General features: G+C 38.9%; 2 protein-coding genes across 13 annotated transcripts in view; both read left to right on the top strand.

Moving 5' to 3' along the window:
- Positions 1-15,984, top strand: part of LOC140205111 (anoctamin-9-like) — a 141,144-nt gene extending 125,160 nt beyond the window's left edge. For 4 of the 12 annotated variants that reach the window (XM_072272305.1, XM_072272310.1, XM_072272317.1 and 1 more), the window contains 4 exons: positions 7,220-7,339; positions 10,597-10,690; positions 13,240-13,352; positions 14,602-15,984. In XM_072272305.1, the coding sequence (XP_072128406.1) occupies positions 7,220-7,339; positions 10,597-10,690; positions 13,240-13,352; positions 14,602-14,668 (394 nt within the window). In that variant the 3' untranslated portion in view covers positions 14,669-15,984. Of the gene's footprint in view, positions 1-7,219; positions 7,340-7,937; positions 8,089-10,596; positions 10,691-13,239; positions 13,353-14,601 lie in introns of those variants that run through there. The other 8 variants (XM_072272307.1, XM_072272308.1, XM_072272315.1 and 5 more) reach the window with 8 other exon arrangements.
- A 5,296-nt stretch (positions 15,985-21,280) lies between these two features.
- The window catches only part of sigirr (single immunoglobulin and toll-interleukin 1 receptor (TIR) domain), a 37,866-nt gene continuing 31,593 nt past the window's right edge, over positions 21,281-27,553 (top strand). Inside the window, exon 1 of the mRNA XM_072272318.1 lies at positions 21,281-21,954. Within this exon, the coding sequence (XP_072128419.1) occupies positions 21,780-21,954 (175 nt within the window). The 5' untranslated portion in view covers positions 21,281-21,779. The remainder of the gene's footprint in view (positions 21,955-27,553) is intronic.

Raw genomic sequence — 27,553 nt, forward strand, 5'->3', positions numbered from 1 at the left:
ATCTTCTAAATTCCAAGGAATAATGGCCTAACCTATTCATTTCTTATAACTCAGGTCCTCCAGACCTGGCAACATCCTTGAAAATTTTCTTTACGCTCTTTCAACCTTATTTACATCTTTTGTGTAGGTAGGTCACAAAAACTGCACACAATACTCCAAATTAGGCCTCACTAATGTCTTATAAAACTTCAATATCATTCTCGAGCTACTCCCACAAAGCCAATGTCGAATCCAATTTACTACCTCAACTTGAATACCATGTGACTGAACCTTCTTGACTAACCTCCCATGTGGGACCTTATCAAATGCCTTTCTAAAGTCCATGTAGACAACATCCACTGCCTTGTCTTCATCTACTTTACTGGAAACTTGCTCGAAAAACTTTATAAGGTTGGTTAGACATGACCTACTACCCACAATTCATGCTGACTATCCTTAATCAGTCCATGTCTGACCAAATACTTGTATATCTGGTCCCTTGGAATACCTTCCTATAACTTTCCCACTACTGATGTCAGACTCACCGGCCTATAATTTCCTGGTTTATTTTTAGAGCCTTTCTTAAACACCGGAACAACATTGGCTATCTTCCAATCCTCTGTTACTTCACCCATCACTAAGGATAACTTAAATATCTCTGCTAGGGTCCTGGCAATTTCTATACTTGCTTCCTGTAGGGTCCAAGGGAACACATTGTCAGACCTTGGGGATTTATCCACCCTAATTTGCCTCAGGACAGCAAACACCACCTCCTCTATAATCTGGATAGGGTCCATGAAGTTGATGTGGCTTTTTTCTCGCTTCTATAAACTCTGTGTCCATCTCCTGAGTAAATACAGATACAGAAAAAATTATTTAAGATCTTCTCCATCTCTTTTGGCTCTACACATGGTTTACCATTCTGATCTTCCAGAGGACCAATTTTGTTCCTTGCAATCCTTTTGCTCTTAACGTATCTGTAGAATCCTTTAGGATTCTCCTTCACTTTGTCTGCTAGGGCAACCTCATGCTTTCTTTTAGCCCCTGTGATTACTTTCTTAAGTGTTCTTTTGCATTTATTGTACTCCATAAGCACCTCATTTATTTCTACCTGCCATTACCTGCTCTGCACCTCCTTTTTTTCTCTTAAGCAGGGCCTCAATATCTCTTGAAAACAAAGGTTCCCTACACCTGTTACCTCTATGTTTTATGCTGACAGGTACATACAAGCTTTGTACACTCAAAATGTTGCTTTTGAAGGCCTCCCGCTTACCAAGTACATCTCTGCCAGAAGACAACCTGTCCCAATCTACTCTTGCCAAATCCTTTCTGATACCATCAAAATTGGCCTTTCTCCAATTTAGAATCTCAACCTGCAGACCAGACCTATCTTTTTCCATACTTACTTTGAAACTAATGGTATCATGATCAGTAGATGGAAAAGTGTTCCTCTGCACAATTATTGAGCTGCCAGTCCTGCACCTCCTGCAACCAAGTCTCACTAATGGCTATAATATCATAATTCCAGGTGTTGTTCCAAGCCCTCAACTCATCTGCCTTCCTTACGATACTTCTTACATTGAAATATATGCAGCTCAGGACACTAGTTACACCATGCTTGATCTTTTGATTCCTGACTTTGTCTGAGGTCTTAACAACATCTGTCTCCACAACCACTCCATTAACTGTTATGGCACTCTGATTCCTATTCTTCTGGAACTCTTAATTTAAGGCCCACTGTGCAGCACTAGCAAACCTTCCTAGTAGGATATTAGTCCCCTTCCAGTTCAGGTGCAAACCATTTCTTCTGTACCCTTCCCTGGAAGAGAGCTCAATGATCCAAAAATCTTATGCCCTCCCTCCTACACCAACTCATTGGCCACGTGCTAAACTATGTAATTTTAATATCTCTGACTTCACTAACACATGGCATGGGTAGCAATCCTGAGATCACAACCCCAGGGATCCTGCCCTTTAACTTGGTACCTAACTCCCTGTACTCCCTTTGCAGAACCTCATCACTTGTCCTACCTATGTCATTTGGTCCTACATGGACTACAATCTCTAGCTGTTCACCCTCCCAATTTTTTAGAATCAGCTTTATCAGCTTTCTTGTTTTTAATCAGCATTTTGTTTCTCTTTTATCGTGTTCCTTATTACTTATAATATTCATAAGTGCCTTTGTTTGACAAATTAGCCATGTAAACATCAAGTTTAAAAAAACTTTCCACTGATTGTACTGCTACCTTATTATAAACAGATAAGCCATGGTTCAGCATGTTGTTTAATATGCTGAAAGTCAGTTTTATCTTAATTCAAAATCTTAATGGCTCTTTCACACTTTCTCCTTTAAAACACTTAATCAAACTTGATATTACTATCACTATCATATAAATATTTATGCAGTTTTTAATTACTAAATCTGTTTCATTCCAAAACCAATATGGCTGCTTTAGAAATCTTACATGAACACTCAAGATTTTTAAATGATCTAATCTGTTAATCCCAATCAGTGTGAAAATTGAAATCCCTCAGTAAAACTGTCCTGCCTTTGCTCTATGCATTTATACAGTTTTCTATTTACCAGCTGATATCGGGATTTATTCTACTGGAATCTGAAGTCCTTTATTAACTTGTAAATATCAAGTCTCTGTTGTCTATATACCACTCTGCAACAATATCTTTGATGAACAAAAATATATCTTTTTCAATTTTTTTTGTATTAATTTCTACATAAAGAATACAGAGTACAAGTATATATTATAAGTTAAAAAAAATAAAATAATACCAATACATATTTGAATCACACTTGCAACATTACTCTATATTCATGTAAATTAAATTAAATCACAATATTGAAATATGATAATTTTATTATTATACAGAAAAAAAATCTAAACCCACTACCAAGATCGAAGCTGCTTGGTGAAGAAAGAAAGAAAGAAAAAAATCCTTATCATATAGTGAAATATGTTATTAACCAACATCTGTACTTTAACAACAAACTTGTTAAAAAGAATGGAGGTTTAGCTTTACCCAATTTTAGGTTTTATTACTGGGCAGTCAATATACAAAACTTTACGTTTTGGTCATATTATATTAACCGCGAGAACTGTCTGGTATGGGTCTCTTTAGAAGCTAATTCTGTTAATAAATTTTCTATCATTTCTCTTCTTGGATCCTCACTTCCTTTATCTTTAAGTAAACTAACTGACAATTTGGTAGTTAAACATACTTTGAGGATCTGGGTACAATTTAGAAAGTATTTTGGTTTATTGAGATTTTCTTTCTAGTCCCACTTTTTCTAATTTTTTTTAAACCCTCTATGACCGATCTAGTTTTTAAAGAATGGGATAGATTAGGTATGAACAAAAAATATATCAAGACCATTCAAAGAAGCATTACCAAAGGGAAAGAAATTAAGGTACTACAGATTGCAGATGCTGAAATCTCGACCAATACACTGCTGAAGGGACTCAACATATTGAGCAGCATCTGTGGGAAGAAAGGAATTATCAACTTTCTAGGTTGATAATTCCTGTATCAAAGGAAAAGGAAATTGATAATGATTAGGCCAGATAACCAAAGTTTAAGCAGTGTTTTAAAAGAGGAAATAAAAATAGAGGCATTTAGGGAGGGAATTCCAAAGGTTTTATTTATTTCTTAATTTGTTGGGGTGATTATTGTATTGCTGGCAAGACCATTGGTTATTGATCATCCATAATTGCCCTTGAACTGAGTGTCTTGCAAGGCAATTTCAGAGGGTGTTTAAGCATCAAATTCTTCAGCACATCAATTTCATTGATGTGCCTGAAGTCATTATACGTCAGAATGAGTAAAGTTGGCAAATTTTCTTCCCTGAAAAGCACTAGTAAATGAGATGATTTCTTTTTGCAGAATTACTTAATATTTGTGTAATCCATACTAATTATTATTTTTTAAATTTCAGAGCATAAACTACATTTAAATTCTATGAATGCCATGGTGGAATTTGAAATGGTATATCTGGTCTGAATATAAGATAAATTAACTACTGTAAGCTTAGACACTTAGAAGTTGAAGGCCCTACTCCCAATGGTGGTGTTTTAAATTTGGCAATTATCAAGAGTGTGAAATGCAATAGTGCAGATATATCAACATGTTCTAGAACTTGAGGAGATTGCAGATACAAAGTGGAGTGATAACATGGACAAAATTGAAATCAAGGATAATCATTTATTTCCTCTTATCTCATTGTTTCCAACTGAATCTTAAAGTGGGCATTTGGTGAATAAGTACTGGAGATTTGATGCCACTTGAAATGACTATTAGCAATGGTTTTATCACTTTGCTTATGATTGAGAGTAAACTAGATGATCATTAACTGAAGTGGGTAGTAATTAGCTTTTTGTGGAAAGGCCATATATGTATAATTTTCTGCATTACTGGGTAGTTACCAATTTTGTTATTGTATAGGCACAATTTTGTAAGAGGTGCAACTATTTCTGACAGGTTGCTTTATGATCCCATTGTCTATGCATTTTACAGGGCTGTCAGCTCTTTCTTGATACTATGTGGATTAAACTAAATTGGCTGAGGACTGGCTTCTCTGATGGAAAAAGGAAGCCAAGATATTTGTTCGCTCAGCACCTCTGATAAAGCATTTAATTTATTTCAATGTATTGCATTGAATTGCTGCTGCTAAGTTAACAAATTTCAGGTCAATTTGTTATAATTCTGATTCTGATTCAAAGGTTTGATTTAATATCAGAGAAAGTATACAATATACATCCTGAAATGTTTTTTCTTTGCAAAACATCCACGAAAACAGAGAAATGCCCCAAAGAATGAAAAGTTAAATGTGAGAACCCCAAAGTCCCCCCCAGCTCCCCCTCCCATGCGTAAATGACAGCAAGGCAATGATACCCCCCTCCCCCCCAGCAAAGGAAAAGCAAACCCATTACCAAGCACAGGCGTGAGCTAAGCAATAGCAAAGACACAGACCTTGCAGTTACCCCAAAGACTATCGCATTTCATCCGGCATTTGGCAACCCACAGGTTCTCTCCCTCCCTGGCAAGGGAGAGGGAGATGTCCCCCATTTTCACAGTGAGACATAACAACAACCCGTTTTGTTGCTTTTTTCGAGCTCTGTGCCCAAAGATCGCAAAGATCTTGGATCTTCGGGCCCACAGCAAAAGATTTTCTGATCTCCCCGACGACACACGAGTCTCCTGCCGTGACACTAACCCTCGATCCACCTGTCTCCAGAGCCCCGAGATCTTAGGCTTCCAAACACAAGGCCGCTTCTCAGGCTGAACCCTTGGCATGCCGAACATCGGCTGGTCCTGAAACCCCGAGAACGGGTCCCATTCCCACAAAGAACCGAAGCTTGCATGTAACTCCAGCTCAGAGTCTTCAAAAGAACCCTGAAAGGGAAAAATAAAGATATTAAAGATGGAAGTAGAGCTGTTTTTGAAGATGCAAGCAAAGGAGTCGCTGTTTAGCGCCATCTTAACTCTACCTCCAATCTTCTGATTTGTCTTACCTTTATTGTTCTCAAGTTGGGCGTTGCTATTGCTGAGCTTGAGTATGTGTTTGAAATCTTCTCCAACTGGGAGTTTAAATGTACATACCCATTTCAGGATAGATATGACAGCAGGACAACGGAATTTCAATCTGATTTGTTGATTGTGGCATCACTTAGTTTTGTCTGTTACATGCATGTTTAATATGCAAATAGTATTGCTGCTTCATCAGATGGGCAATTCACTGTTTGCTTCTGTTGAGGTGTCCTTTCAGTGCTTTTCATTAGCTGGTCAGTGGTGGGCACCTGCACTGGACTTCGAGTCGAGTGGTCCTGGGTTTGAATCCGGTTGGCTCCCTTGCACGCTTTCTATCCGGGCTGGGTTGAGCATCGAGCTAATAACTCAGCTTCATTAAACAAAACAGACAAACTGCTAACGAAACAGCAAAGTTGCCGTCCAATGCACCACAAGGTGCGGAGAGGAACAACAACAAATTGAACCCAGTTAATCCCTTGTAATGTTAGAGTAAAGGATTTGCCTGATAATTAAGTTACAAATTGTGATAACACAGATTTCTGGTGTTTTCATTGTTCTACCATGGCTAATGCCCAATTTTGAGTTGCCAGATTTGATGTTTATGCCATTTTTCACCATTTTACTGCAAAATCACAGGATGGAGAAACTATATGTGTAAAAACAATCTGTCTCCATTGGACTAATCAGTGGCCACTTCTGTTAATCTGGTCTTGGGCAAATGCATCAGCAATAAGGTGATTAATGGGGTGAGTGAGGTCAAATTGGTTTACTGGTTGGTTCTTTCAATACCTGTCAGATAGCTGTGTCCTTCAGGTCCTGGATGTCATGGGAAAATCACTTATGGTGTTGTTCACTGAAGTTTCTCTCTTGGATTACTTTCTTAGCTCTTGGTCCTCTCAGCACTTCATCTAAGTATTGATCAACATGGAGTTCATCAACATTGATTCATTAGCAAGGGCAATGAATCATTAGCTGAGGGAAAGCTCTAAATGATGATTAAATGGGGAATATTTCAAATTGTGTGCACACCTCACACAGAAAGCAAATGCTGATTATGCTTAATGTAAGTTTGTGCAGCAGGATGTGACCAGTTGAATTTTTTGAAACCATGATCCAACCCCTCAAACCAAGCAACACGTATAATGAAGGTAAAAAATGAATTGCCCATACGTGTTACTGAAGATAACAAATCATCTGAGTTAGAGGTCAGAGTATGCCAGTTGATATAAGTCTGTCTTGCCGTTTATAGAATCATGGCTGATGTAACTGAAACTTCAAACCTGTGTTCCCCTCTAACCCCACTAATTTTTCACCCTATTGCTTATCAAGCATCTGTACACCTCTGCCTTTAAAATATTTCAAAAATTTCTGCTTCCACAGTCATTTGAGGAAGATTGTTCCAATAACTCATAATCCTCAGAGAAAGAGTTTTATCTTATCTCTGTCTTAAATGGACAACCTCAGGGATTGCTTCCTTCCATAGAAGTCTCTACTTTGTACTTCGTGAAGGGTCCTATGTCTCATCACCATTCTCTTCATAAATTTTTTAAAGTCCATCTAGTCATGATCTAGGATTTTTTCTGTGCTATTCTTTGTTGGTTACTGATCATCTTTGTAAAATAAATGAGCATATTTTGCCACATTAATGGCACTGTCAAAGTGCAAATTCTTCTTTGACCCATATGTATTCCTTTCACAGTTGTATGACTGGTTATGTTAATAACAGTCTCTCTGTTGTCCATATGATGGATTTTGAGAGAACAATTCAACCTTCTGGTGATGCAACAAAATTGTTAGGACATTCAGTAACATACTGTAGGTAAGATATTAGACCCTTTCTTACAGGAGCCTTGGATAATAATTATAATTTGCTGTCTTAAAATACTTTACATCACTTAACCAAAAACATTGAGGTTAATTAAGATTCTTTATTATGATTTGATGAATTCAAACAGGTATGGATTGACCTTTCAGATCTGTGTTTCACTTACAAAATAGGGGTATTTAAAAACTGAGCAGACAAAACATGGCAAGAGGAAGATATTGAATGTTATTAAGGAACAAAGAGAATTTGAAATAGGTCTCCATAGAGGTTACAAGACAGGGCTTTTAGGTGATTGAAAAAGAACATGAGATTCCTTACCTTATAAACCAAGGTGAGAGCAGGTTGGCATGCCAGCGGTTTACTGAGCCCAACCTATGAAACAATTTGTGAGTTAAACTTCAAACTAGAACCAAGTTAAACTTCAGACCAGTGACTAGTGATTGTGATTGCACAACATCAATTGCAGTACTGCGCATGTGTGTGTGTGCGCGCGCGCAAGCTGAGTCCTTTAAAGACTAGAGTTCAGAGGCTGAGGCTGTACAGTGGCTTACTGATAACTCTGAAATTCAGTTAATGTTTTAAACATCTGCAGGCATTCTGACCTCTGCAAGGGACTGGCAGCTGTTGGTGGACCTCGAAGGGCAGCTGAAGTTCCCCAACCATATCGCAGCCACCACCCTGCGACCAGACATTGTCCTAGTGTCTGAGTCTACTAAGCAAGTGGTGCTGCTGGAGCTGACAGTCCCATGGGAAGATAGCTTGGAGGAGGCCTTTGAAAGGAAGCTCTCCAAGTACGCAGGACTGGTCAGCAACTGTCAGCAGGCTGGATGGAGAGCGAGGTGTCTCCCAGTGGAGGTTGGTTGTAGGGGATTCATAGCCCATTCTTTAGTTAGGGCCTTCAGCATTTTGGGCATCGAGGGAGAGAGGAAGAGGAGAGCCATCTGCAGTACCACCGATGCGGCAGAGAGGGCCTCAAGATGGCTGTGGCTCAAAAGAGGGGAGCCATGGAGTCATAAGTAGCTAGCCAGCTGGACACAAGCTGGGGTCTGATCAGCCCCGGCTGGGTCACCTGGAGGAGGTTGTATGATGTTGAAAGACCTGAAACACCCGATGATTCCAGGAACATCACTGAAAATGTGTCCAGAAGCATCAATAGATGTATGTACACAGGGCTGCACCATTTGTCAGAAAAAGGATGCATTTGAGAAAAAAGCATTTACATTGCTGTAATAGGATTATAATTGATCTTCAAATTACTGCTTGCAATTTACAATAAGAACTGGAGACAGATTCTTGCTTAAATTAGTATCTGTTAAGTTCACATAACTCCAGAATACTCCCTAATACTGGGTACTTGGAAGTGAAATAAACAAGATGCAACTATCCGTCTAAAGTTTAATTTGTATCTACCACTCAAATCATGTTTAAGAAACAGTGAATTACCATCTTTAATGAATCCAGCGTGAAACACTTCATCTGGTTCTGTCATTTTAAGATAACGTATTTAACTACTGTATAAATCTCCCCTCGACATGTTATATTGGTACTGGTAGGGAAATTATGGCAACTTCTGTTAGCCTTTCTGATAAGTTCAGCAGCAAATCCTGGTTCATTATAGTTAGTCACTCAAAGTTTGCTCCGAAGATTTTCCTGCCTTCCTGAGAAAATCTACTCATAGCCAATAGAGATAATTTAACATAGCAGGGGCACCATTTAGGTATGCAGAGTATGTATTGAAAATTCTATTGGATCTGACTGTTTAATTCTTAGATTAGTCAGTTTAATTGTTATTTTCCTTGCAGTTTAACAATTAATTATCTGCATGTATTTTATATAATTACTAATATACAAGTAACTGTCCAGTATGCTTCCTAGTGGTCACAAATAAATAAATAAATAAATATTTCTCATTGGTTAACTCTGATCTACAAATTTCAATGAAATTATCCTTTTTTATGGGTATAAAAGGGCTGACCACAAGGTCAGCACTATCTTAAGCCTTCTGCTACTGTTAGTGTTTATTTCAATTTCTCTTTGTTCTATTAGCACTTAATAAAATGATTGTGAAGCAACACATGTTGTGCCTCTTTCCTGACTTCCAAAAAGAATATTGGATTAAAACATCAGGATCCAACAAATCTAACCACCTGCTTTTAAATGGTGCAATCCAGCTATTAATCCAGTATTAATAGAATACTGATTTAATTTGGGCCAAAGTAAATTTGGAGATGTCTATCTTTACTGTTATATTTTATGACTTGTCTACCCAATTTTTTTAAAAATTTCCCCATTCATGTTATTTTAAATGGAAAGATATATGTTGACAAGATCAATTATCTAACTGCTTGATGAACAAAGGGTCCATATTGCTCTTCTCTAACCCCAGCCTATTCAGGATATTTATCTTATAAGGCAGTTGTAAATATGAAACCTAAGAGATAGGATTATGAAGACACGTAGTCCTCTTTTGTTGTCATTTAGTAATGCATGCATTAGGAAATGATATATTATTTCCTCCAGTGTGATATCACAAAACACAGGACAGACCAAGACTGAGAAAACTGACAAAACCACATAATTATAACATATAGTTACAACAGTGCAACAATACCATAACTTGATGAAGAAGTCCGTGAGCACAGTAAAGTTCAAAGTTTCTCAAATGTCCCACATCTCACGCAGACGGGAGAAGGAAGAAAAACTCTCCCTGCCATGCCGACCACAGTCCGACTCTGAGTCATCCGAAAACTTTGAACTCTGATCAACTCTCCAACACTGAGTACTGAGTGCCACCTCTATCCGAACGATTTGACCTCCTTCTTGGTCGCCAAAAGCAGGCAAGGCCGGGGATTTTGAGGCCTACCCTCTGAAAGATTCCCGTCCACACAGTAACGACAGCAGTGAACGGGCATTTCAGAAATTTCTCCAGATGTTCCTCTGTGCTTTCACGTCCATTCTCCATCAAATCAGAATTGTCCACGGCCCCTATTTAACAGATATGATATCATTTTTCACCAGAGGGCTGCGCACATAGAAACTGAATTTTTAACTTCTGTAATTTATTGCTTGTCAAAAAGCTAATTATTTTATAACATGGTTAAAGTATGAACATTACCTTTGTTATTCATTTGTAGTGGTAACTGGAATTACTGAATTACAGATGTTCTTTAACATGTATGCTTATTTGAAACCTTTCACTGAATCAGATACACAAAATTAGATTTTAAGCATACCATCTGTCTCTTGTCCAGGTACCGTGACTACAGAAATGAATATACCCAAGAGCCCACTGTCCAGTATTGGCATATACTTGCTGCTCGTTTGGCATTTTTGGTGTTATTTGAGGTAAATAATATCTACATGGTAAATATATAGAACCTAGCTAGGTATTGGATATATACATATGATTAAATCAAAAGCAGCTGTGTTTATTCATCTCCGAATAAGATAAAAACTTTCTGTCTTTCTCAGTGGTTGTAAAATCATCATTAGAGATTGCTTCTCCAAACTTGATTTACTTAACAAATAAGGTTACTGCACAGTACATTACAGGTCCTTTGGCCCACACTGTTGTGTGACCTTTTAATCTACTCTATGATCAATCTCACATCTCCCTCCTACATTGCCTTATATTTTTCTAATATCCATTTGCCTATCTAAGAGTTTTTTAAGTGCTCCTAATGTATATGCCTCTACCGCCATTCCTGGTAAGGCACTTCATGTACCCACCACCCTCTGATGTCCCCCTATACTTTCCTCCAATCACCTTAAAATTATGCCCCCCATGTATTAGCCATTTGCACCCGGAAAAAAGTTTCTGGCTATCCACTCAGTCTATGCCTCTTATCATCTTGTACACCTTTATCATGGCACCTCTCATCCTCCTTTGCTCCAAACAGAAAAGTCCTAGCTCACTCAATCTTTCTTCATAAGATACGTCCTCTGGTCTAGGCAACACCATGGCAGGTCCCTCGCTAAGGCTTTCATGCCCTTCCTATAGTGAGGTGACCAGAACTGTAGACAATATTCCAGATGTGGTCTATCCACGGTTTTATAGATCCGCAACATTTACTTGGCAGCTCTTGAACTCAGTCTGCTGACTAATGTAGGCCAACACTTCATATTCCTTCTTAACAACCTATCAACTTGCGTGACAACTTTGAGGGATCTTTAGACATGAATCCCAAGATCCACACTGCCAAGAACCCTGCCATTAACCTTGTATTCTGCCTTAAATTCAGCCTTCCGAAATGAATTGCTTCACACTTTTCTGGGCTGAACTCCCATATGCATTCTGTCAATGTCCCACTGCAACCTTCAACAACCCTCCACACTATCCATAACTCCACCAAACTTCATGTCATCTGCAAACATACTAACCCACCCTTGCATTTCCACATCCAAGTCATTTATAAAAATCACAAAGAGCAGGTGCCTTAAAGCATATCCATGTGGAACACCACTAGCTACTGGCTTCCATGCAGAACACGCTCTATATACTACCACCCTCTGCCTTCTATGGGCAAGCCAATTCTTAATCCATACAGCCAAGTTTCCCTGGATTCAATGCTTCCCGATTCTCTGAATGAGCCTACCTTGAGGAACCTTATCAAACTTCTTACTAAATCCCATGTACACCACACCCACTGCTCTACCATCATCAATGTGGTTTGCCCTTCCTCAAAAATTCAGTCAGGCTTGTGAGGCATGACCTACCCCTCTCAAAGCCATGCTGACTATCTTTAATCAAGTTATGGTTCTCCAAATGCTTGTAAATCCTGTCTTTTAAGAATCTTTACCAATAAGTTGCCCACCCACTCCTGAAGTAAGATTCACTGGTCTATAACTGCCAGGGTTATCCCTGCTCCCTTTCTTGAACGAAGGAATAACATCTACCACCCTCCAATCATTTGGTGCTACTCTGGCCAGTGAGCATGCAAAGATCAAGCCAAAGGCATAGCAATCTCTTCCCTCGCTTCCTGTGGTAACGTGGGGTATATTCTGCCTGGCCCAGGGAATTAACTATCCTAAAATATTTTTTCAACAGTTCCAGCACATCCTCTTTCTTAATACAACATGTTCAAGCATATCAGGCTATTTTACGCTGTTTTCTCAAACATCCAGGTCCCTCTCATTGGTGAATATTAAAGCAAGTATTTATTTGGGACCTACCTCATCTCTTCCAGGCACGTTTCCTCTGCTATCCTTGATCAGTCCTACTTTACACTGGCCATCCTCCTGTTTTTCATGTACATGTAGAACATCTTGGGGTTTTCTTTAATCTTACTCACCAAGGCCTTCATATGCCCACCTCTATAACTCTCTTACATTTATTCTTCACCTCCTTCCTGGCTGCTTTGTAACTCTCTGGAGCTTTGTATGATCTTTGCTTTCTACCATTCTGTTCCTACCTCAATTGGACAAACCTATCCAGAACCCCCAGCAAGTGGTACCGAAACAATGTTCACATTTCTGTTGCACATTTCTCTGTGTATATCTGTTCCCAATTTATGCTCCACAGTTCCTGCTGGACACACCTGACAAATTCCATCCCATCTAAACCTTTTGCACTAGGGAGGTTACAATCAATATTAAGATGTATTGATATTAGGTTTATTGATAGCAATGTATTAATATCAAATTTCTTCATGGTCTATTGCTTATCTAGCACAGTAGAGAGAATAGTTCTTGATCTATGCATAATTCATTTCATCCCCTTCATTGTAAATTATAACTCATATCTGAATGCTGCCCAATCTGATTGCAGGGAGCACTTGTAATATGAAGCTTTGTCCTACTGAACATTATATAAGCAATTCTGATATACTAGTAGTATGCATTGATATAAACTTGTTGTGAGGGTTTTAAGACAACATGTTTTGTATTTGTTGTAGAACATTGCAGTTTGTGTCAAATATATTGCAGCTTGGTATATTTCTGATGTCCCAGTTTCAATCCAAAATGAAAATCTACAGAGGACATATGAGCAATTAAAAGAGGAGCTGAAGTAAGTTTTGCTAAACTGATAGTGAGTTCTTTAAAAAAATGATGTTTAAAGGTGCACATAACAATAAACAGTATGAATATACACTCAGTGGTCTCTTTGCTAGGTACCTCTTGTATAATAAAGTGGTCACTGAGTGCATGCTTGAGGTCTTCTGCTGCTGTCGCCCATTCACTTCAAGTTTGATGTGCTGTGTGTTCAGAGGTGCTCCTGCACACCACTGTTGTACACCGTGGCTATTTGAGTTGTTGTCAGCTCAAACCATTTTAGCCGTTCTTCTCTGACCTCTCTCATTAACAAGGTGTTTTTATCCACAAAACTGCCACTCACTGGACCTTTTTCTTGTTCTTTGCACCATTCTCTGTAGACTTTGAAAATTCCAGGAGATCAGCAGTTTCTGAATACTGTACTCAAACCTAGCACCAACAATCATTCCATGATGAAAGTCATTTAGATCACATTTCTTCCCCATTCTGATGTTTGGTCTAATCAGCAATTGAACCTTTTCACCATTCTGCATGCTTTCTTTTCATTGAGTTGCTGCCACATGATTGGCTGATTAGATATTTGAATTAACAAACAGGTGTATATGTGTAATGAATCAAATAGACACTGAGTGTAGTTTGGCTTTTCAGATGGTTTGGGTAGACTCTAAGTGGTAGTGCTGCAATATTAGTTAGTCTTTATCCAGTAAACTTAGTTATGAAAACATACTCTGGCATTACTGTAAATATAGTTTTGATATAACAGTTATGTTTGTGAATTTAAGCAGAGTTCAGGTCTGATAGACCTGGTGTGGAAATGTCATTCAGCTGAATAGCTTATGCCATCACAACTAATAACATTTGGATCTTCACACTATAGAAAAAGAATTGGATGTCATATGCCAGCTTTTATTTAAATTTCTGTACCTCAAGATACAGTTTTATATCAATTTGAAATGCAAACCCAACAACATACATAAATAAAGCTGTTATTTTGCCAAAACCAAATGTTTAAAAAGCTATGAGATGAATGATAATTTAATTTGGTTTTGGGTGGTATTTCTTGGTAGTAAAATATTATCAAGGATAGTCTGAGCAGAACTGTGATATCAAATAAAATATTTTGCAATATGACTCAAAATTACCCCCACTCTCTTGTTCAAAAATTATACCTTCAAAGGAAAGAAAAATGAAAGACATTTCAAAATAAAAAAAAGTTTTTAAAATTTCAAAGTAAAATGTTATGAACTTTTCTATTTTCTTTTTAGGATGATGCCAGTGAAAAGTGCAGAATCTTCAATGGGTCATGTACAATATCACCAAATGATAACTTGATCACTGAACAATGTAAAAATAGAAGTATTGTACACCAAAGCTGTTTACTAGAGAAAACCCAATTACAACTTGTCTGATGACACAGTTTTCTATTATTGTACTAGATTAAAAACACTTTGTCAAGCAAATATGACCTTTAAAATATACACTTCAAATTGTTAAATGCTGTCAGTGAAAAATGTATCATCCAGCTATCAAACTGAGCAAGATCTTCTCCTGTCCAATGCATTCAAGTTGATTAATGTTCACATTTCATTGTACAAGATTAATTCAGATCTGACAAAACAGGAGTCACTACAGCACATTTTAATTGTTCACCCAATCCAACAAATCCAAGATGCTGTGAATACACTTGGGATAATTTTCTTTGAAGTGTATAGTTAACACACTGGAATCCCGGCTATGTTGTGAGCATTTGCATTTGAATATGTTTCCCCTCTACTCTATTTCTGCCAACAGCTCTGCCTTTGGAAATTCAGGGAATTGTATAGAGCTGTAAATCTTTGCAACTGATTGTGCTTACATTAAAGTAGGGAGAAAAAAAGTACGTCTCTCTTCTTGTATGTTTCTACTGATGCTCACCCCTTCTACCTGATTACAATGAAAGATCAGAGTAAAGGAAGGTTAATGGACAATTGTTACTTCATGGGTGCAAATGACCATTCTATGTTAGCATAGAGAGTGGATGTCTGCAGGAAAATTTAATCATGGATCATGTTCTCGCTGATCCTCTCCTGACCTGGAATCCATGCATACACATTCCATTTAGAGTCACTAGGTTGCAATTGATTATAAGAATTCTGGTTAGGTTTTCCTCCACTTCAGTCAGGACACTAAGGCCACGTCCACACTAGACCGGATAATTTTGAAAGCGCCAGCTTCACGTAAAAACGATAGGCGTCCACACCAGGCGTTCTTGAAAATATCTCCGTCCACATTAAAACGGGTATTTGGGTGAATTTTCTCCTACTGGGCATGCGCAGGACACAGGAAACAAGCGAAGAGGAAACGATATACTTGGTGCATGTTTGTCCAGTTACAGACTAGAAACACTGAAAAGGAAATTGCCAAACAAAAGACTTGGTGCACGTTTTTCCAGAAACATTTCCTATAGCCATAGTCTCTTCACCAATGAAAGGGACGACAGCTTCAACTAAATGCAATAAGGCTTGTTACTGGGCAAAGGTGAAATTTGCTGTTACCTCATTTGTTTGCCTTTACTTTTGCCATGTCTTTGTGTATTATTTTGCTGTATTTAACGTGCAATAAAACAAGTTACTGGGCAAAAGTGACAATTGCATCTATTGAATGTTTGCACAAGCAATACATTAATAAAGCACCTTGTTAAATGTATGAATCATGTCTGCATCAGTGATATCTTGTATTTCCATAAGATGTTACATTAGGCTGTTACACATCTATTGTCAGATATTGTTGTTGTGGTGTTGGAGGTTGCGTTCAAGAAAACAATGAAATGCCACGCTGCCACACCATTTGTTCCGGCACGTCATGACAGCGATTTTAAAATTAGCCGGTTACCCTGTATACACTACAACGGCCAACTGGTGTTTTCAGATTTAAACTCTCTGGAGAGTGTTTTAGAAAAGCACTGTTTTCGGGGGAGGAAAACGCCGTTGTGGACGGAAGGTCAAAGCGAAGAGAAAAAGCTTCAGTTACGAATTTATCCGGTCTAGTGTGGACGTAGCCTAAGTCCAATTGTATCTCCCTGGTACTAAACTTGCTGAGATCAGTTAACTTGGTATCAACTGTGCAATCCTGTTTAAATTACTTAGTAATGTATTTGAATAATCCTTGTTCATTGGACCCAAGGTATCTAGTGGGTGATGTGGCTGAAGTTATTGCTAAAGTTCACAGCATACCTGTGAAGAAACACAACTGTTTTGTTTTGATCAGAAGGCTGTTGTTTTGCAGGCTGCACTGACTCTTGTGTTTCACCCTGATAGATGGAAAACACTAATCAGATTAATGTTATAGAAAAAGCATTGGATCAGAAATTCCATTAAACAGTGACCACAAGCAATAATTTTTGTTTACAGCTCACTGTTACAAAACCCGAACTTTAAAGTGATAAAGGCATTTTACATATGCTTGTATGGGTAACAAGTAGGTTGATAAGGAAGAGAGGGAGCATGTTTGGCTCGGGACCTCAAGAGTTGAGTTGGGGCTTGAAGGTAGGAGGAGAGGAGTCACAATTAATTGTTAGTGGGATAGTAAATTACCTCCCCAAGTTGATGAATTTCCAAAGTAATCAACTTAGGGAAGTGGGGATGGGACCCAGAATGGGTATTTGGAAGACTTGAAGGAGAGCAACTTGGCAGCACTATACTCCAAAGAATAGTGGGTCGTCCTTGGGAAGATGCCCAGTAACTAATGCCAAAGTAGGTATCTATTGCTGAGAAGACTGCATAAATGTCTTTCAGAATTTGTGGTCAAACACATCATAGAAATAATGTCCGAAGTTGTTCTGGACACTACTGTGTATAGCACAGTTTAGGTCTGGATAACTTGCAAGGAAAATCATAGACATTGCAATCCACATGGCAGGCCCTTGGTTTTATTGATGCTATGCCACATCGTACAGTTACTGTGCTCTTGCATCTCCTTTTTACCAGAATGAGTGAATAAGTGGTAGCAATAGAAGGCCTGTTAGTTTGTTGATTGTTGCAGCGACTCTAACCATAAAAATTCAAACATTTATCCTTTAAGGCACCACTAGAGGCTTAATTGAAATAACAAACTTCCAGGTTCATCCAACGGGAACCTTTTAAATGATAGTCTTTTTAAATTGCCTCTCTACTCTAGAGAATTTTCCCCACAATCTCTTGATGTTCTTTGATATCAGTGGGCACTAGTTATAAGAGGTTTTGTATTAGGATCTTATCCTATTAAAAGCAAAAAAGCTAATCCGGGAAAATATTCATGGTCAAACTGATCCTCTTCAAAAGGAGGAAAGTCTCATTTTCTCAATGTCTACACAGAAAGAATGGGGAACTGTGCTAAATCCAAGAATAAGCACATTCCCATTGTCCTTGATCCAAAATGAGCTCAATTGAAATGTCATCCTTGATTGAACATGTTGAGAAGGTTTAGTTTTTGAAAATTGTTACAACTTAGATATTAATTTATTGTACATTTTTACTGTTCTCTGCACAATTGTCAATGTTTTGATTTCTAGAATGACAATTCACTTGGCTACTTGGCTTGACGCATTTTGTGGAAATGTTAGCCACACATCTTGGCCCTAATTATTTTTCAACTGGACTTGAATTCTAAGCTTTTGAGACAATTGATTTTAAAATATGCTCAATATGATGATGAGCCTGCAACTATATTAATACTAGAACAATAAATATATAGACATCTACTATGTTTAATAACATATCATGGAGAGTCTGCAGCAGTCTCCGCCACCACCAGAACTCTGATTTTTAAGTTATACAGAGCTCATATTTATACAGCAAGACAAATAACTGCACATGACTTTGTTTAGCATCCCACAGTAAGTACATGATCAATCGTTTAAAAGACATGTCAAATATCTCTCAGCACGAGTCTAACAGTCCTCCTTATTCCCTATTATCAGGACTCATAATTTACCCCCAGACGCATCCTCCCTCCTGGTCCCAGGGGCTTAATATCCTGTTTATTTGAATTCCTGGCACTGCACTTACCATCCAAGGTTATTCTCGATTTACATCAGCAGTCTTAAGTCCAGCTGCTCCAGAATGGTCAAGTAGCTCATCTCACACTAGTTTTAACCATTTCCACCACAATGACAGTAGTATGTTGGTGGAATAGGAGATTAAAGCAGATGGCTACACTACTAGAACCAGTTTTTGATGCTTGGCATAGAGATGGGGAAAGGAAATTGTTGTGAAGATATGAAAAGGAAAAAAGGTTGGAAAAAAGTTCATAGAGGAAATAAATAGAGGTTTACAGATTATAAAGAGATTGTAAAAGGATTGGCGAATAAAGTATGGGAATAAATAAAAGTTAAATTCCCAAAAGCTGATAATTGAAAGTAAACGTGATCTTAATAAATGTGAAGTATCTTGACAGACATCCAAAAGATTTGGGTATGAATGAAAGTTTGAGGTTTTACTAGAGAAAATTGAATGTAAGATTGTTAAGCTACCAGCTGACTAAACCAACAAGTTGCACATGATAGGAAATAGTCAAGTGAAGCAACTGCCCTTATTGGATAAAATTGACTAATATTTATCTACAAATATAAGGATAATAGCATGGAAAAATAAAATGTGAGGTACATAAGATCTGGATTTCTGCAGCTCCATTAATGACATGGAGAACTTTACAAGATGGCTATCTACTTTGAGAAATGCTCCCAGTACTGTTAATCAAATCTTGCGTACTGCAGCGGGACCTTCTGTTAAAGAGATTGTATTTCCAGTGATTATCAGTCAAATGCAAAATATAACCCAATAGGACTTCAATAGCACTTTGGACTTACAACCAGAAGTTGAAGAGAAAATTACATCAAATCATTGGAGAGAAAAGGCTGTAAATACTCAAGCAATTTTCCTATCTTTGGTGAGCATACAGTAGCATTTTCCCCTAAAGTAAAGAGCAAACTGATGGCTTATTTGATGTAATTATCACATAGCTATTATGTAGACAAGAGTTTCAACATTGTTCAGGTGACAGTTTTCAGCCTTTGCAAGAGTTTTTTTTCATTACTCTTTCTGCATTCATCTCAAAAATACATTGCTGGGAGAATGGGATTGCAGCATTTCCTCACTTATCAATTCAGCTGTTTTCTGTGATGCAAGGGATTCCACATCTGGGAAATTAGTGCTTTTTTTTGCAAAACCAGTTTATGTCATGCACATTTAGTTTGTTAGAATATTTTTTCATATCAAACAGTTAACATTTGATATTTTTGTATCTATATACCTGGCACTGATCTGATGTTCTTACTTGATTTTATAATGGCTTACTTTTTTCCATTGATTGTGCATCATCATACAAATCATATAATGAAGAACATATTAATTCGGGCACGTTTAGAGGTCTGCACATATTCAGATGATATTGGACGGTGGTGGGGGGGGGAGAAGCAAACATCCTTAAATAGGAAGATTAGATTTGTACACGATATGCCAGGTGTGGTCTCATTAGGGTTCTATTTTAATAGGAACAAACCATCTTTACCAGAATACCCTTATACAATAAAGACACTTGGATTGCTGTACATATAAAAAAAACTTAGGATATGGGCGTCCTTGTATATGAATCGCTATCTGCCATGTCATTGTTTATTGACTTTCCTTATTTGCAACCCACTGAAGTGTGCTTGTCCTCACAGGCCTGCCACTCATTTTAATAACTACATGCAATCTTCTCAGTCGTCACTATTTCAATTCTAGAGTCCTGCATGTTCCAATTTTCTTCACTAGTGGTACTAACTTTTCAGATGCCTACAACCTAAATTGTAAATTTTCACTTCTCAATGCTCTCCAGATTTCCCTTTATTAAGATGTTCATTAAGATGTGAGTTTTAAATCAATTTTGGATTATTGTACTAATACTTCATTGTGTTAAAAATTTGACTCATAACAGTGAGACTTTTCGACCCCTCACATTGAGGCCTGCTCCAAATATAGGTGAAAAAAAATTCAAGGGAAAGGGACTGAAAATTCAAGGTTATTTAATATCTTTTCCTGTACACAAGTGTAAAGAAGAACGAAATAATTGTTCCTCCAGATCTGATGCAGCACAAAAAAACACAAAAGATAAAGAACACTAATAAAAAAAACAATAGATATAAATACATATGATAGCTTATATACATAGGTTGCAGTATGCTCTTAAAGTTATGCTAGGTTGTACAAGAAATAATAAAGTAGTGGTGGAGTTAATGGATGGAGGTGTTGTTTAGCCTTGGGGAAACTAACTGTTTCTGAGTCTGATAATCCAGGCGTGGATGCTACACATAGCCTTCTCCCTGATGGGACAACCAGTCACAGTCCATGAGCAGAGCGTGTGGGATCCTTCATGTTACTGGGCCGTTCTGTATAAATATGTCGTTGATGGTGGGTAAGCTGCTGTCAGTAATATGTTGGGCAGTTTTAACAATAAGTCGTGGAGCCTTCCTGTCCGCCGCTGTACAATTTCCCTCACCATACAATAATGCACCTTGTTAGGCTGCTCTCTCCTAACGAGTTTCTTCCAAAATTCATACTGTTCGCTTTTATTGACATAAAATAACTATAACACGAATCTCCTCACGCTTTCTGCCGTTGTATTATCTTTATTTGCTATTTATTAAATTGCTGTTTAGCATCTAAAATTGTTGACCCTTTAACCCAGACAAATCGTTTATATATATATATATATAAATCAAGACCCAAATAACTCTATTGTTCCGGTGATAGACATTTATTCTTATTGCCTCCCCCGTAATCCTTCGCCATTGTTCTTGGCCACTCCCTGAGTCTCACCTGGTCTCAGTGTTGTCGTGTCCTCGTACAGTCACGGAACCTGGTCAGGTGCGGGAGTTGTAGTCTCGAACAATCTGTATGCAATAGATTATTGCACGGAGATCAGCATGTTCTGACTGCAAACCCAGAGTGCACAGCGTGGGGGCCGGCGCTTGTGCGCTGAGGTGTGCACCTGCCGCAGTTTGGAAGGGACGGGAGCAGTAAGGAGCCGCAGGAATTAATTCTTTGCCACAAATTCACTGACGAGTGACTCGCATTAAATCTGACGGGACAAGGTTAACAAAGATATAAGTTATCAACCATAAGTTAACTTCAGTCTATGAAGCAAGAACTTATAAATAAAATTTCATTTAGTACCAGGCGGCTATTACAGTATTTGAGCTAAAATTCGGTGAGTTAAGATTTTTAGGGATATATATGCTTGGATTTAAAACGGTGACTCGTTTGGGTTCAGTATGCAGGTAATGCTTGCTCCATTGTTGGGCGCACGAACAACACAAAATGTTTGACATTGCAGTTTCGAAAGCAAGTCAAGAGGACTCTGGATATCGCAGTGAATTTATAATTGTTTTTTATCTTCTGATATTCCTGAACTTATAAACTGATAAAATCGCCTTGTGGTGCATATTATGAGGAGAAAAGCAGTAAAAGCCACCTTTGCAGGACACCGTTCTATTATGTGGAAGAACAAGCACTTTACTTGGGCCAGAGGTTCCTGTTCCCTCCTGACACTCTTTGTGCTGATCAGCAGAGCCAGTATAATTGAAGGAAATAACCTGACGGAAAGTGACATTTCAGAATCAGGTGAGGTTCTCAAAGATGCCTTCATCATTGAAGCTTGTCCGGTGTCAATTTGCTGCCTTTATATATTTTGAAAGACGCAAATTCTGTAGACTATGTGTAAGAAATCATGAATAAGTATTAACGCTACCTTAAACTGAAGTAGAGGGTGCAAACCAAACTCATTAAAAATAAATTGTATGGTGTATTTAATGCCATAAGCCTTTATCAGAAAATAAAATGAAATGCTCAAAGAGGGGGTAGTGCTGGAAAGGTGTTATTCTTACTGGAGGTCTGTGACCACTGGTGTTCTGAAGGCATCAGTGCTGGGACCTCTGATATGAACAAAAATGTGGCTGGGTTAATTAGTATGTTTGCAAACAATACAAAAAGTGGTAGAGTTGTGGATAGTGAGGAAGGATGTCAAATGATTCAGCACAATATAGACCAGCTGGAAATATTGACAAGAGAAATGACAGAGGCAATTTATCCCAGACAAGTGTGAAGCTGCAAAAGAAATATACAGAGTAAATAATGTAAATGTTAGGACTTTTAGGAACACAGATATACAGAAGGAGCTTGAGGAGCAGGATCACAAGCTGGCAACACAGTTAATTAGGATGGTAATGAAAGCATAGGGGCATACTCGCCTTCATCAGTGAGTATGTTAAATGCAAAAGTCGGGAAGTCATGTTATAGCTGCGTAAAACTTTCATCAGACTACATTTGGAATATTGTGCACAGCTCCAAGTTGCTACTTTACAGCAGGAATGTGGAGGCTTTGGAGGAGGTGCAGACGGGGTTCACCAGGATGTTGCTGGATCAGAGAGAATAAGCAATAAGGAGAGTTTAGATAAACTTGGATTGTTTTCTTTTGAGTTTTGGAGGCTGAGCAGCAACTAGTTTAAAGAGGAGGGGCACAGGCAAGAAACATAAATAGTCTTTCACCCAGAATGGAAATGTCAAATACTAGAGGGCATAGCTTTATTGTGCGAGGAGGCAAGTTTAAAGGAAATATACTTGGCAGGCTTTTGACACTGAGTGGTAGGAGCTTGCATGGGAGGTGAAGTAGATGTGACGGCGACGTTTAAGACGCATGAACAGCCAAGGGAGTTGAGAGACATAGACTGTGTGCAGGCAAGTGTGCAGTTTAAATTAACACCATGACTGGCACAGACATCTTAGGCCAAAGGGCTGTTGTTCTACAGTATTGTTCTATTTTCTATTTTAATTTACCGACAATTGGCCTGTAATCTTCACAGCCACAATGAATCAGGTGTGTGCCTACATACCTAAATGTTGTGAGAGTCTCTGCCTTTATCGGTTCTTCATTTCAGTTTCTAACCATATTCTGGGTGAGAAAAGGATTCAGATTCTTACTCAAGCCTATTAACGCTTACCTTAAAAAACCTTCCCTCTGGTTTTACACACCACTACCATGGGAGGGAAAATGCTTCCTACTATTTAGCCTATCTGTGTCCCTCATAACAAATTTCACAACACGAGCTGGAGATATTATATCTGATTCTGATCATTTTGTTGACCTTGTTACAAATCAGCTAGCTACCTTTGATTATTTATGACTATAGCTTTTCCGCCCCTTAACTGATCAACATAATAAAGCAGCTACAGGTGAATAGTGTTGGAAGGATCCAGCAGATCTCGCCACACAAAAATGCTGCTGAAATTCTTTGCCCCAGGTTTTGGATGATGGGATTGGATGCGGTTATTATACCCTTATTGATTGTATCTGAACCCCAGCAACCAGTAAGCCTTCAAGTATAATCTACTGAAGAACTGCTAGAATCTACGTGAACTATATTTCAACAAAGTTGAGCACTTTCAAACGAGGTAAGAAAGCATAAAAGACTGGGATATAAAATTAAGAATGTATATGAATGTCACCTTCCAGCTGTATCTGGACTGACCATGTTGGAGTTAAATACTATCAAACTTAAAACGTGTGTTTCTAAATTAAAAGCAAAATATTATGGACAGTGGAACACGAGGAATTCTGCAGATGCTGGAAATTCAAGGAACACACATCAAAGTTGCTGGTGAATGCAGCAGGCCAGGCAGCATCTCTAGGAAGAGGTACAGTCGACGTTTCAGGCCAAGACCCTTCGTCAGGACTAACTGAAGAAGGAGCTAGTAACAGATTCAAAAGTGGGAGAGGGAGGGGGAGATCCAAAATGATAGGAGAAGGCAGGAGGGGAAGGGATGGAGCCAAGAGCTGGACAGGTGATTGGCAAAGGGGATATGAGAGGATCATGGGACAGGAGATCCGGGAAGAAAGACAAGGGGGGGGGGAACCCAGAAGATGGGCAAGGGGTATAGTCAGAGGGACAGAGGGAGAAAAAGGAGACAGAGAGAAAGAATGTGTGTATATAAATAAATAATGGATGGGATACAAGGGGGAGGTGGGACATTAGCGGAAGTTAGAGAAGTCAATGTTCATGCCATCAGGTTGGAGGCTACCCAGACGGAGTATAAGGTGTTGTTCCTCCAACCTGAGTGTGGCTTCAACCTGATGGCATGAACATTGACTTCTCTAACTTCCGCTAATGCCCCACCTCCCCCTCATACCCCATCCGTTATTTATATACACACATTCTTTCTCTCACTGTCCTTTTTCTCCCTCTATCCCTCTGACTATACCCCTTGCCCATCCTCCGGGCTTTCCCTCCCCTCCCCCTTTTCCTTCTCCCTGGACCTCCTGTCCCATGATCCTCTCATATCCCTTTTGCCAATCAACTGTCCAGCTCTTGGCTCCATCCCTCCCCCTCCTGTCTTCTCCTATCATTTTGGATCTCCCCCTCCCCCTCCCACTTTTAAATCTCTTACTAGCTCTTCCTTCAGTTAGTCCTGACGAAGGGTCTCAGCCTGAAACATCGACTGTACCTCTTCCTAGAGATGCTGCCTGGCCTGCTGCGTTCACCAGCAACTTTGATGGACAGTGGAAACTGGGATAAGAACTGAATGGTGGAAACAATCAGTATGTGGAGAGAGAACAACTGTTAACATGCCAGATGAATGAATCGTCATGTGAATAAAATGCTCAAGTTTTAGTAAGTCAGATCCTAGACTGAGTGAGTGTGAAAGTGGGAATTCCTGGTCATTGCAGCAGCGTGGTGGGAAGTGGGAGCATGAAAGTGCCAGTGGTGTACAGATTGTATTTTTTGGTGCAACTGTTGCCTCATTTAGAACAATATGTTGTTCTTTTATTTTTAAACACTTGTAATTGAATATGACAATTTAAAGCTTTACTGGAAAGAACCAGGATGTTATATTGTGTTGTGTGCAAATTGTCTGTACTGCTCACCTCGATGTTGAGCCATTCCTTCTGAACAAACATGTGGTAATTCAGAAACTCACCAGCACTGGGTCATTCTCTGGACCGCGGGGATCGTGCTAGTGCTCCTAATTATGATCAATCCCTCAGGCAATACTTTATCAGCTATAGTGCTTGATCTTGTCATCTGCTATCCCTGGGAACCTGTCTGAGCTTGAGAAAATACTTGTGGTATGCCATACTAATAATGAGAGTTAAACTTAAGGCACCAGGCTGCATCATGTGAGGGTGACTCACGTACTGGCACATGGGAGAGTGTTTACACAATGCCTGCCAAATACTTATATTCATGCAGTAAGGCTCCAGGGTGAAGTACAAAGTAGCTGTGTACAGAGCTGCTTGGGTATTAAGTTGAATGTATTTTTTCACTTTTTGATTTTTTTTCCTTCCTCCTTAATCCATTGACAGCTATATGTTCAACCCTTAACTACATAGAAGGTTCTAGGCAGAACAATATCCATCTGTAGATGATCACATTGTAGCAGGTATCTTCCCCTTTCAGTCCCTGTTGTGTCCCATCGCACCCAATGGAACACAGGAACCTACGCAAGCTTCTGAAGTGCAGTCTACCTGGAGAAAACTTCCTTTTGCAAAGGATATTTGTGGCAGCAAGTTATTTACTGTATGTAAGCGGTTTGTCGTCAGTGAGTGCATGGGATTGCCACAGTTCGGCGATTTTCCGAATGTGAATACAAAAGTTGCATTTATCAGAAATGACAGCTTCCTGTCTGTGCTGTTGAGCTTTTGGTTTAGACAAGCAATGTAGTACTGTCTTTTTGTGACATATAATAGTGAAGGAAGGGTGAGGCAACAGAGATTATAGAAAAATGAACTTCAAGTAGAAAAGCCAGACTGGATTCCAGGCACCAGAAGTCTATTTAAGTTTGTTGTATTTTTATGATGCTAAATTTTGCATTTTAGCAGGTCAAGTTTAATATATCCTGAATACATTGTGGGTTTTTTGGGATCTGTTTTACTGCAGTGAATGAAAATCAAAATTTTGAAAAATGGCAGGGGTTAATTAACTAAAAAAAAGTGCTGGAAGCACTCAGCATGTCAGGCAACACCTCTGAGAGAAACAGGCAATGTCTTCAGGTCTAAGCTCTGTTCCTCTTTCTGCAGCTGCTCCCTGATTACAGTCTGATGTTGGATTGGAGCTGCACTCTGAGTACTAAATTTGTCAAATTTTCTGTATATTCCTTACTAAATTTTACTCATTGGTAGAGTGGCTTCCAAAAAAAATCTGAACTAATACATGTGAGATTTAAGTATAAATTATGTAATTACTGATTAGCTAGTTTACATAGTTGCCGCAAATTCAGTTTATATGCTAACTGAGCCAACTCAGCTGCTTTTCAACACCCAACATTGCTGAAAGTACCACACAATGCTTTTTACAATGCCATTGGTGCATGATTTGAAAGGGAGAATGAAACTATACCTGTGTGAGTCCCTGAGGCATCTGGTAACCCTGTGATGTCTGTCTCAGCTGCTGATGTCAGAAGGAGTCAGACCCCAAAGGTATACCTGGCAGGGCGCTAAAAATCTGTGCCAACCAACTGGCTGGAGTGTTCAAGGACATCTTCAATCTTATGCTATTTCAGTCAGGGGTTCTCACCTGTTTCAAAATAGTATCAGCTATACTAAGAAGAGCAGGATGAGTTACCTCAGTGTCTATTGCCCAGTAGCACTCATGTCTATCAAGACCATAAGATTTAGGAACAGATTTAGGCCATTTGGCCCATCAAATTCGATTCACCATTTCATCATGGCTGATCCATTTCTTTCTCAGCCCCAATCTCCTGCTTTCTCCCTGTAATCCTTCATGCCCTGACTAATCAAAAATTCCACAGATTCACCACTCTCTGGCTGTAGAAATTCCTCCTCATCTCTGTTCTAAATGGATGTCCCTCTACTGAGGTTGTGTCCTCCAGTCTTAGACTACCCCACCATTAGAAATATTCTCTCCACAGCCACTCTATCCTTTCAACATTCAAATGGTTTCAATGAGATCCCTGCCCCATCGCCCCCCACCATTCTTCTGAATTCCAGTGAGTACAAGCCCAGAGCCAGCACTTCATGTGAAAAGACTTTCAATTCCGGAGTCATATTCATGAACCTCCTTTAAACCCTCTTCAATGTCAGCACATCCTTTCTGAGATAATGGGCCCAAAACTGCTCACAGTACTCCAAATGAGGCCTCACCAGTGCCTTATAAAGTCTTAACATTGCAATTTTTTGCTTTTATATTCTAGTCCTCTCAAAATGAAT

This window comes from Mobula birostris, chromosome 11 (assembly GCF_030028105.1).
Source record: "Mobula birostris isolate sMobBir1 chromosome 11, sMobBir1.hap1, whole genome shotgun sequence".
In the NCBI taxonomy this organism is placed as follows: domain Eukaryota; kingdom Metazoa; phylum Chordata; class Chondrichthyes; order Myliobatiformes; family Myliobatidae; genus Mobula; species Mobula birostris.